General features: G+C 45.6%; 1 protein-coding gene across 9 annotated transcripts in view; it reads right to left on the bottom strand.

Annotated features, from left to right (window-relative positions):
- Window positions 1-12383, bottom strand: part of LRRC34 (leucine rich repeat containing 34) — a 91044-nt gene that overhangs the window by 57471 nt on the left and 21190 nt on the right. For all 9 annotated transcript variants that reach the window (XM_029616540.1, XM_029616533.1, XM_029616537.1 and 6 more), the window contains exons 5-6: window positions 8171-8254; window positions 4130-4258 (exon numbers count right to left, since the gene is read on the bottom strand). In XM_029616540.1, coding sequence (XP_029472400.1) covers window positions 4130-4258; window positions 8171-8254 — 213 coding nt within the window. The remainder of the gene's footprint in view (window positions 1-4129; window positions 4259-8170; window positions 8255-12383) is intronic.

The following is a 12383-nucleotide window of genomic DNA, read 5'->3' as shown; positions in this document are numbered from 1 at the left end:
ATTCACCTGATCTCAAAAAATTGGACCTTTCTGAAGCAACCTCTGAAGGCGTCCAAACCTTAATAGTCCTTCCACCATCAAATTTATTAGATCTGCAAACCACAGGTGATGTGTCCATCCCAGAGCCATGGGAATCATTTTGCCTGGATGCTTCTCTATTTGCCTTATCACTCTCCCCACTAGGAGCCATGGAGGGAACATGTACAAAAGGATCCCCAGCGGCCTTAGTAGAATTAGAGCATTGACTCCTTCCACCTCATACTCTCTTTTAGGACAGAAAAAATTGGGGGGCCTTGGCATTCTGTCTTGATTTCATCAAATCCATGTGGGGAACGGCACACCTGGCCTTAATGAAGTTCATTGCCTCCTCCGCAAACTCCCATTCCTTGGGGTCTAGGCCTTTGCCGACTGAGGAAGTTTGCCTGAACATTGTCTACTCCAGTGATGTGGGACACTGCAAGAGCCGCCAGGTGTTGCTCTGCCCAGACAAACAACTCCTGACCACCATATGACTCCTGGTTCCCCTCGGTGGTTGATATAAGCTGTCATTGTTCCATTGTCCGACAAGGTGCACTGATCCACCCAGCAACCATGGTAAAAATGAAAGCAACACCAAACACACCGCCCTCGTTTCTAAGCGATTGATAGACCAAGACGCTTCTTTAGCTGACAATCAGCACTGCGTCACCTGTCCCTGACAAATTGCTCCCCAACCCTTCAGGCTGGCATCAGTTGTCACAGCCACCCATTCTGAGATCTGTAACTCCACTCCTCACTCCAAACTGGGCTGAGAAAGCCACCAGAATAAAATGGCCCTACACTCTTCCTTGAGGGGTAACTGAATCTGAAACTCCTCCAATAAAAGGTCCCAATGGGAGAGGAGCATTTTTTTGAAGAGGCCGCATATATGCGAACTAGATCCACCATAGGCACTATGGATCCCAGGACCTGCAAATAATCCCAAACCGTGGGTACTCAATCTCAACAAGTGGTTAACTTGGGTCTGCAGCTTCTTTACTCTGCCGAGAGAAATACCTTGCCAATCCTAGTGTCGAAGCAAGCTCCCAGATACTCCAAAGAATGGGAAGGATTGAGGTTACTTTTCGCCAGCTTCACCACCCAGCCTAGAGAACATTACATGCACAGAACCCGTTGTATTGCCTGCTGACATAAGGTTTCTGACTTCACCTGAATAAGCCAGTCGTCCAGATATGGATGCACCAGCATACCTTCCTTCCAAACAATTGCTGCCACCACCACCATCACCTTGGTGAATGTACAAGGCAACATTGCCAGTCCAAACGGAAGGTCCTGAAACTGAAAGTGTTCTCCCAGAACCATAAATCTTAGGAATTTCTAGTGTTCCGGTTGAATGGGTAAGTGCAGATACACCTCTAAGGATGCCAGGAATCTCCTTTTTGGACCGCTGCCATGACCGAACGAAGAGTTTCCATCCAAAACTGTGGCACAGTTGGCTGGATAGATTCTTCCTGTTTTGGTACCACGAAGTAAATGGAATATCTTCCTTTTTCCCGTTCCTTTTGGGGAACCGGTACTACAGCTTTCAGGCGCCGCAAGCAATCCACCATATTGCGAACTGCTACCTGCTTGGTAAGGGATGCACAAAGAGAGATGACATGCCTTTCAGAGTGGCTGAGCAAATTCTAATGCATAACTGTCTCTTATCACTCCCAGTACCCACTGGTCCATTGTGAGTTTGGTCCACTCTTTGTAAACTAGGGCCAGCTGCCCACTGACAGCTGGAGGAGAAGAGTGGACAGCCTCATTTCATTGCAAGGATGTTTCCTCTGACTCCCTGTCCGGGGTTGTCCTGAGCAGGCTTTTGCCTGCCCTGAAAGGTCTGCGCCCTACCCAAGTTTGACTTCTGCACACCTGGAGGTCATCTCTTCTGATGATATCTTCTGCTATCCCTAAAGTGGGAACGAGCAGAAAAGGATCTTTTGCCATCCTTTCGCTTATCCTTGGGCAACTTGGGCTCCTTAGACTCTCCTAAGTGTTCCATCAGCTGCTTTGGTCCTCTATGAACAACAGCTTGCCCTTGAAAGGAAGAGCACCCCACTGAGATTTTGACCAGACATCCGCTGACCAATTCCTCAACCACAGAAGTCTTCTGGCCACAACTGCTGACATCATAATTCTGGAAGACGTCCTAATGAAATCATAGAGTGCATCTGCCACATAAGCCAACACCGCCTCCAGGCGCTCCATCTGTTTTGCTGAAGCTGAAGAACTGGTACTCTTCTCCTGAAGACTCTACACCCAACACACACATGTTCTCTGCATAAAACTGCTGCACACTGCAGCCTGAATGCCCAATGCCTCGCAATCCATGATGGAGGTCCACCTCCTCATGATCCACAACTCCTCAATTGTTGGCTCAGAGCCCACATGTGTTAGCAGAGCTGGGCATAAAGCTACTGCAAGAAGAATCTGATCATGAGGGGTGGACCTCCGTCATGGATGGATTGCGAGGTCTGGCAAAGGCTTCTATTCCATAAGTTGGTGGAAAAGCTGGTGGTCAGGGAATGGTTTGAAGGTGGCCGTGCAATGACAATATTGCACTCCCTTCCATAGGATGCTTTTGAGCTTTTAATGCTCCCAAAGTTGGATGCATCGGTCTCAGTGGTAATCAAGACCCCTCCACCACCAGCACTTCATTAAGATCTGATAGATCTTGTACTAAATCTCCCTCTGCAGCCGCATCTGGAGCATCATCTGCGGAATCATCCACTGCATCTGAGTCTTCCGAGTCCTCTCTGGACCTGTTCTGCTGCCCTGCTAGGCCTAAGACCCACTGGACATGCGTGGATCCCTGTCTCGAGTCCACTTTTTGTCTTTTTGATGGTCTTGTGCCAGTTTGAGGACCAGACCACTTCCCCCCTGCAGTCTTCCTGGCTAGAAACGCCTTATGCAGAAGCAACACCAACTCTGTTGAAAAATCTTGAGAGTCACCTGAATCCCCCTCCTGCAGACCATCTATATCTGCATCCACATGCTCAGAGTCCCCCTGAGCCCCTGTGGTACTCTGCACAGCTGGGGATAACCTAGGAGGTGAATCCCCCTTCATCATTCCTGTGCTTACCAACGCGGTCCCCCGAGTTGCTCACACCACCTACATCAATCATCTCCCTGCCAGAGCTGCTCCATTCTCCCTTGAGGTGCCTTCACCCCCGGAAACACATCGCACGCACAGCCCCGCTGCAGTAAGACATGCATGCGGCTCCCCAAAAAGCGGCAGCTCTTGCCGGTACTTTTAGCCCACGCCATTAAGTCTGCACATGTGCCACCTACCTGCACCCTGCACAGCCTCACTGATGGCACAAGCACTGACTCACTGGGCCTTCTGGGCCTTGGACATCACCGATCCCTGCACAGACAGCAGCTACCCTGACCTCTGAATCCTACACTCCCCACTAATAGCACCGCTCCCTTGATTTTTTACTTTTTATTAAACTTTAATAAACGAAACAAAGGCAGCCAATATATTTTCCTGATCAAAGCACTGAAGAGGTCAGTGCTGAGTTGGAGAATCAGCCAAGACAATGAGGGAACTGAACCACCAGTTTTCAGAGTCCCTCACAGATTTACTTCCAAGCCTGCAAAAAGAATCACCAGGGGGAATGGTCCAACCAGCAACCTGACAACCCCCCTGGGAGGAATGACTGGAATCTCCTTTCCTCTTCTTTATTCTGATTCCTCTAAAACTTTTTTTTTTTTTTAAATATTCTAGACTGCAGGTTTTACTCATCTACCACATGCTGGAGACAAATTTTGAGGGACTACATGTGGTACACTAGATTTAAGTATCAGTATCAGTAAAGCTTTGCATCTCAGTCTCCATCTGTTGGGAGGGAGGCAAAACCCAGGAGTCTGGACTGATCTGGGGTACGAACAGGAACTGAATTTGTAGATGGGATACTCCAGTCCACAGCTGTTGCATTAAAATTCCCCATTACCAACATCTCTCCCTTCATTTCTTTGACAGAAGTATAATGTCACAGAGCTCTGTTGAATCAAAGTACTGAAACCATATAATCCAAAATGTGATTCAAATGACTAGCAATTCAATTTGATGCCTAATAATAGATTTTTGTTTCATTTTACTTACCAAGTCACAATCTCCAAGATCCAGCTCCTCAAGGGTCGAATTAATTTGCAGCATAGAAGCAAAGTACATCCCACCTGTACTTCCAATTTTGTTTCCAGTAATTTTCAGATGCTTGAGAGCTTCATTTCTCTATGCAAGAAAATTAAAATTAGTAAATATTCAACCATTTGAAATGGCTCTGAGTGGCAAGGAATCCAGATTCAGATACCCAATCTGTTAGGGGCAGTGAGGCCTAAGTATTTCACGAAGTAGTGTGCTCAGGAGCAGGGCCTGAGGAACACAGCTGGAGCTAATCTGGCAGCTTCTGCCATCCAGTGAATGACAATGAAGTTTATTTTCTGTTGAGAAGAATATATTATATCATAATATTATAAATCTGCAGATTAACCTTGCCCTTCTCATTAGCTGCACAGTTTTGATTAAAAAGGAAGAAAATATTTCAATTAAAAACAAAATACCTCAAACATCTCTTCATAATTTTTATTTCTTCTTTCTTCCCAACTATTTCATGACCATCAGACTCTCTGCCTTTCAGGAAAATGTAATTTTTTCCAAGATACATTTTTTTACATTTCCTGGTAATATTTAATAGTGCTGTGCTCTGGCAGCAACAGAGGCAACTTGTGACTATCACTGTCTAAAAGAAGATAGAAGCTCCATTTGATGGCATATTTTTTAAACATATCTGCCTCTTTCTTTTGGCCAGATCTAATCAGGACCTAGCCCAACCCTACACTCACACTTTAATTCGAAAGAAGGAGAAGAATCTGAAACTGAACCTTCTTGGGCCCATTATTCATGGTTTTTAGGATATTTCTCATTAGTTAAATTATTTCCCAATCTACATGTAAGCTCTAAATCAGCGCCCCATAAAGTATGCCATCTCAAGCAACCCCCTCCTATATCTCACAAGAACAAATACAGAGGGCTCCTTCTGAACACTTTGCTCTTGTTATGAGGAGACAACAAGTAGGGTCAAGTTGCAAAAATAGGTCATTTATCTGGTTTTGTTTTGTTTTTTTGGAAAGGTTGGGGATGTCTTTTTTTGTCCAGCAGTTTCCTCCTGCTCCTTTGGACCTCCAGCTCTGTTGGGCTACAGTCCCAAAAGCCTTCATTTACAGAGATTTGTCCCCTATTTTTTGTATCCCCCTCCCAACTCACAGAGTCCAATTATTGCAGTGACAATCCCTACTTGGGAGCTCGTGCAACAGGATCCTTCCAGAATCTGCAAGCGTAGGCCTTAATTCCAGCCTACTGCATGGTGACTGGGACTATTCCCTGCTTCCTCTAGGAATCTAGAGGAAGGAGAGAAATACTGGATGCCCTTCAAGGGCTGTGCTCAAACAAGTTAAGTTAAATAGTTTTTTTTCTTATTTTAAATTGAAGATAACATTTCTATTGATTATTGTTAGAATAGTACTGTAAAAAGTGTTTTAATTATTTCTGTATATGTCTTGTATAAGATGTTAACCGATGTGAAGGTCTTGGTTCCAAACACCGGTATAGAAAATTGTATAAATAAATAAATGGTAATGGATGTGCATGGAGCAGGAGAGAGACCTTGGGGTGATAGTGTCTAATGATATGAAGTCTGCGAAACAATGCGGACAAGGCGATAGCAAAAGCCAGAAGAATGCTGGGCTGCATAGAGAGAGGAATATCGAGTAAGAAAAGGGAGGTGATTATCCCCTTGTACAGGTCCTTGGTGAGGCCTCACCTGGAGTACTGTGTTCAGTTCTGGAGACCGTATCTACAAAGAGACAAAGACAAGATGGAAGCGGTACAGAGAAGGGCGACCAGGAAGGTGGAGGGTCTTCATCGGATGACGTACGAGGAGAGACTGAAGAATCTAAATATGTACTCCCTGGAGGAAAGGAGGAGCAGGGGTGATATGATTCAGACTTTCAGATACTTGAAAAACTTTAATGATCCAAAGACTACAACAAACCTTTTCCATCAGAAAAAAATCAGCAGAACCAGAGGTCACGAGCTGAGGCTCCAGGGATGAAGACTAAAAACCAATGTCAGGAAGTATTTCTTCACGGAAAGGGTGGTGGATGCCTAGAATGCCCTTCTGGAGGAAGTGGTGAAGTCTAAAACTGTGAAGGACTTCAAAGGGGCGTGGGATAAACACTGTGGGTCCATCAAGTCTAGAGGACGTGAATAAAGAGGAGGCAGCAAAACACTGCACGGAGCAGCAGAAGCCACAGAGGCATTCACGGAGCGGGATGCAAGTGGCCAGTAGTTGGTGTTCCACCTTCACGGAGCGGAAGGATGGAGGGCTGCCATCTCCAAAAAAAAACAAAAAACAGGGGTGGGTAAGAGTATGGGGCAGGGGTGTGGCCTGCTTGTTGCAGCGGTTGCTACCACTAATTGAGCTGGATGTTCACTTGGATGCAGATCCGGCGCTGCTCTCTACATTGGTGGTGGGGTGGAGGGGAATTAGGGCTGGAGGGTACTGGAAGCCAATAGTAACAGGTGGGTGAGAGAAAAAGATGGAAAAAAAAAAAAAAAGATAACGTGCGCAGCTTGCTGGGCAGACTGGATGGGCCGTTCGGTCTTCTTCTGCCGTCATTTCTATGTTTCTATGTTTCTATGAATGCCTCAAGAATCGGTTTTGGGACCAGTTCTGTTCAATATCTTTTGAATGACATTGCGAAGGGGTTAAAGGAAAAATTTGCCTTTTTGCAGATGATACTAAGATCTGCAACAGAGTGGACACACCTGAAGGAATAGAGAGAGAATGAAAAGTGATTTTAGAAAACTTGAAGAGTAGTCGATAATTGGCAGCTGCAATTAAATGTCAAGAAGTGGAGAGTCATGCAGTTGGGGTGCATAAATCCAAAAGAGCTGTATGCGATGGGGGGGCAAAATAATTTTGTGCACGGGAGCGGGACCTTGGGATGATTGTGTTTGCTTTGCCGGCTTCAGATTGCCAATGTAACAAGGTGCAAACTAAAGCCAGAAAGATGCTGGGCTGCACAGAGAGGTATAACTAGCAGAAAAAGGGAAGTGATTATACTTTTGTACATATCCTTGGTGAGGCCTCTCTTGGAGTACTGTGTTCAGTTCTGGAGACCATATCTCAAAAAGGATAGAAACAGGTTGCAAGCGATCAGAATAGAGTGACCAAAATGATGTGGGGTCTGTACTGGAAGATGTAAGAGGTAAGGCTGAAAGATCTAAATATGTATACCCTGAAGGAGAGAAGATACAGGGGAGATATGATACATACTTTCAGGTACCTGAGACGAATTAATGATACACAAACATTTTCCAAGAAAAGGGGGTATGAAGATTACTCCCCTTAACCAATAAGCCTTGATGCTTTTTGATGCAACTGCAACATTGTTCTCCCGTTTGACAGCAGGGGGAAAAGGGGAATTGAATTCAAACAATCAATGAGGGTCACAACTTTTACTGGCTGGAGTAGTGATAAGCATGGGGTAACCTGCACAGAGCAGCAGTTACTACCCTTAACAGAAGGCATAGGGATTACTACCTTCGACCAATAAATCTTGATGTTTTTTTAAGCAACTGCAACATCACTTTCTGCCTCTATGGGGGGTGGGAAGGGAATTGGATTCAGACAACAACCAACACGGACCCTGATTTTTATGGTCTGGGGTACTGATATGCAGACATAATCGAAAAAGTGCAGGACTGCTTCTATGGCGAAGCCCATAAGCAAGCAAGTCAAGACTGTCTGAAATTTCAAGAAGACTTATGACCCGGTAAAAATGTTGCTAGCAGGAATGTTTTTTGGGTTATCATAAGGCTTAAAGATAACTGCATGGAGCGGTAGATACCACCCTTAAGAGAAACATGGGAGTAACCTGCATGGAGTGGTAGTTATTTCCATAAGAAACTTGCTGGGCAGACTGGATGGCTCATTCTGTCCTTTTCTGCTGTCATTACTATGTTAATGTATGAACTGGCTGGACTAGGACTCAAAGCTAGGTCTCTCTATATGGCAGTGCAGAGCAATGGCATTGGGCCAGGCTCATTTATGTGGTGTAATGTATATCCTTGCACACTTACATGTAATGACTTTGCTAAAATTTCTGCACCTTTAGTGCCAATATCATTAAACATCAGATTTAGATAACGCAGAGCTGGAGCTTCCTGCAATATACAAAACAAAATCATCAACATTGTCTTTTTGTAACAACTAAAATATATAGAAAAGAGCATATGAACTCCATGAATATTATAAAGGTAGTGCAAATACCAAACATTAGTTTTTCTCTTTTCCTCTAAATCAGGGATAGATAATTCCAGCCTTCACGTGCCACAAGAAAGCTAGGTTTTCAAGATCCAGTATCTATGCTGAATGTTATTTTAGCTTTATTTACCTCACAACAAAACATACATAGTAGTACCAGCACAGTAAAACAAAATAAAAGGACATAAGAAACCAATATAATGAAAAAGCAATAAAAAATTGCAACAAATTAACTACTACTTCATAAAATATACAAACAAAATACAAGTAGGGATCAGTAAAAAATTAGACTAAAACAGGTAAGCTAAAATGGAAGATAAAAATATCCTCCTTAAAACACCTCTTCAAAAAGAGAGGTTTTTAAAAGCTTCTTAAGTCTTCAAACAAGTGACAGACCTTAGCCCCTCAGGTAAGCTATTCCAAAGCTCTGGGCCCGCAACTGAAAAGACCAATTTCTGAACTACAGATAAATAAGTCTGCTTAAAGACGATGAAATCTGCTTGCATTGCCTTGACTACATACAAATGATCTCAACCATAATCATAGTAGATATCTTGAAAACCCATCTGACTTGTGATATTTGAGAACTAGAGTTGCCTACCTCTGCTCTAACAACTAGTCCTAGGATCTTAAAACCACCTTTTGTAGCTGAACATGGGTTTCTTTCTTGAAAATGTATAGCCACAAGACTTGCGATAGTTTCTTTACAAATCTGATTTTTGAACCTGTATAGGAAAATTGGTTCTTACCTGATAATTTTCGTTCCTGTAGTACCAAGGATCAGTCCAGAGTCCTGGGTTTTGCCTCCCCTCCAGCAGATGGAGACAGAGAAGTTTTGACGGACTCTGCCATATATACCAAGGTCCCACCTACAGTCTGCCAGTATTACTCAGTCACAAAGCAGAATGGTCCAAAAACCAAACTAACTATATACAGTAACCTAACAACTTGAACTGGCTCACTAACCCCCAAATGGGAACAGAACCCACGAAATACGGTAAAGTAGATTGATCTGCAGACCAAAAGTAAACAAATGCTGAATGAGCGGACTCTCCATTACCTTTAAGCGCCACATGGGCAGGACTCTGGACTGATCCGTGGTACTACAGGAACGAAAATTATCAGGTAAGAACCAATTTTCCTTTCCCTGTTCGTACCCGGATCAGTCCAGACTCCTGGGATGTACCAGAGCTTCTCTTACCTGTGATGGGATCTGGAGAGGCCCGCTCTCAGCACATCTTTTCCAAATCCGCCTGCACCCGGGGCCTGGACATCCAGACGGTAATGCCTGGCAAAAGTATGCAAAGATTTCCAGGTAGCCGCTCTGCAAATCTCCTGCGGAGAAATCTGCTGACATTCCTCCCAAGAGGCGGCCTGAGAACGAGTAGAATGTGCTCAGAGACTCACTGGCAAGGGCCTACCACATAGCAAATATGCAGAATTTATAGCCTCCTTCAGCCAATGGGCTATCTTGGTCTTAGATGCCATATTACCTCTTTTTGGGCCACTCCAGAGCACAAAGAAATGATCCCAGACACGAAAACTGTTGGTAACCTCCAGATAACGCATCAACGCCCTACGAACATCCAGTTTCCTTAAGTCCTTAGAAAGAGGATCCGACCTATCCAGGTCTGAGAAGGACGGAAGCTCCACAGATTGATTTAAATGGAAAAAGGAAACTACCTTGGGAAAAAACGAAGGAACCGTACGCAAGGAAACTCCCGAATCCGCAATCTTTAAGAAAGGCTCCCTACATGACAAAGCCTGAAGCTCAGACAGTCTACGAGCAGATGCAATTGCCACCAGAAACACCACCTTCAACGTAAGGTCTTTCAAAGTTGCTCTTCTCAAAGGTTCAAAGGGTGCCACACACAAAGCCATAAGAACTAAATTTAAATTCCAGGACGGACAAGAATATCTCACCGGTGGGTGTAAATGCTTCGCTCCCCGAAGGAAGCGAGAAACATCTGGATGCGCAGCCAACGCTACCCATTGAATGGTACCACGTAAACAACCGAGAGCCGCCACCTGCACCCACAAGGAACTACACGATAAACGCTTAGATAATCCAGCTTGAAGGAAACACAAGATATTCGGCACGGACACCCGGATAGGCATGATCTCCCTGTCTACGCACCAGGCCTCAATGACCTTCCATAATCTAACATAAGACAGGGAAGTAGAAGTTTTACGCAACCTTAACAGCGTAGTCACTACAGCATCCGAATACCCTTTGCACTTCAGACGCTGCCTCTCAAAAGCCATGCCGCTAGACAAAAGCGATCAACCTGGTCGAAACAAACAGGCCCCTGATGAAGCAGGCTCGGAAGATCCGGAAACCACAGGGGACCATCCACTGCTAGATTGACCAGATCCGCAAATCATGGACGACGTGGCCACTCGAGAGGTACACCTCTGTTGGGTGTACCTCTATTCGCCGGAGCACCTTGCCGATTAGAGGCCAAGGTGGGAATACATAAAGCAGGACATTCATTGGCCAGGGAAGTACCAGTGCGTCTACTCCTTCTACTCCTGTGTCTCTGCGGCGAGCAAAGAGCGTGGAGCCTTGGAATTCTTGAATGTCGCCATCAGATCCATGCAAGGCATGCCCACTTGTCGCAGATGAGTTGAAAAGCTCCATCGGCTAGTTCCCACTCCCCTGGATCAAGACTATGTCGGCTGAGAAAATCTGCATGAATGTTTTCGACCCCCGGCAATGTGGGATGCCGCTATGCTGACCAGGTTCTTCTCCGCCCAGCTGATCAACAGGCGAGCTTCCAACACTACTGGCTGACTCTTGGTCCCGCCTTGGCGATTGATGTAAGTCACCGTAGTCACATTTTCGGATAGCACCCTGACCGACTTCCCCCTGAGGAATGGGAGGAAGGCCTGCAACGCCAGGCGCACCGCTCTGGTCTCCAGACCATTGATGGACCATCAGGCCTCCTCTGGGGACCACTGCCCCTGCACAGACTTTCGCAGGCAAACCGCTCCCCAACCGGAAAGACTGGCATCTGTAGTAACCACTGTCCATTCTGGGACAACCAAGGGAACTCCGCGGCTCAAGTTGTCCAAAAGTAGCCACCAATCCAGGCTGGACCGGGCGGACTCCGTCAGCGGTAAAGGAAGATGAAATTGTTCGGAAACCGGATTCCAGTGGGAAAGCAATGCCGATTGTAAAGGCCGCATGTGAGCAAAGGCCCATGGGACCAGTTCCAGTGTCGAAGTCATGGATCCCAGGACCTGCAAGTAATCCCAGACTTTCGGAGGATGCTTGGACAACATGGTTTGTGGATCTGGTCAATCTAGCAGTGGCAGATCCCCTGCGGTTTTTAACTCTCCTGTTTCCCTACCCTAGTTCTATGTAACTTCTTTTCTTTGGTTAACTATGTTCAATGTAAACCGGCATGATGTTCTTATGAATGTTGGTAGATAAAAGCCTTTAAATAATAAATAAATAAGACTCGTACCTGTCCCTGTAATTTGGCAATGCGGTCGGCCGTCAGGAAGACTCTTACTCGTCGAGTGTCTAACAAAGCCCCCCAAAATTCCAATGATTGGGAGGGGACTAGATGACTTTTGGTCATGTTGACCACCCAGCCAAGTGCTCTCAACAATTTGAAGCACCCGGTGGATTCCTACCTGGCAAAGCGCTTTCGATTTCGCTCAAATCAGCCAATCATCCAAATATGGATGCACCAAAAAACCTTCCCTGCATAGTTGCGCTGCCACCACCAGAGCTTGAAACTGGTAATGATGGCCCAAGATGGAGAACCTCAGGAACCTCTGGGGATCGGCTCGGATCCCGATGTGCAAATACCGCCTCCGTCAGATCCAGAGATGCGAGAAACTCCCTCTGCCGAACTGAAGCAATGACGGACCGTAACATCTCCATGCGGAAGCGGGGTATCCGAAGACATCTGTTGACCCACTTTAAATTGAGAATGGGCCGGAAGGTCTCCTCCTTCTTTGGCACTACAAAGTAAATGGAGTAACGGCCCCTTCAAAGTTCCGCCGGAGGAACAGGAG

Source organism: Rhinatrema bivittatum, chromosome 9 (genome assembly GCF_901001135.1).
Source record: "Rhinatrema bivittatum chromosome 9, aRhiBiv1.1, whole genome shotgun sequence".
Taxonomy (NCBI): Eukaryota; Metazoa; Chordata; class Amphibia; order Gymnophiona; family Rhinatrematidae; genus Rhinatrema; species Rhinatrema bivittatum.
Note: the sequence above shows the minus strand (reverse complement) of the source record. Positions and strands in the feature narration are given on the sequence as shown.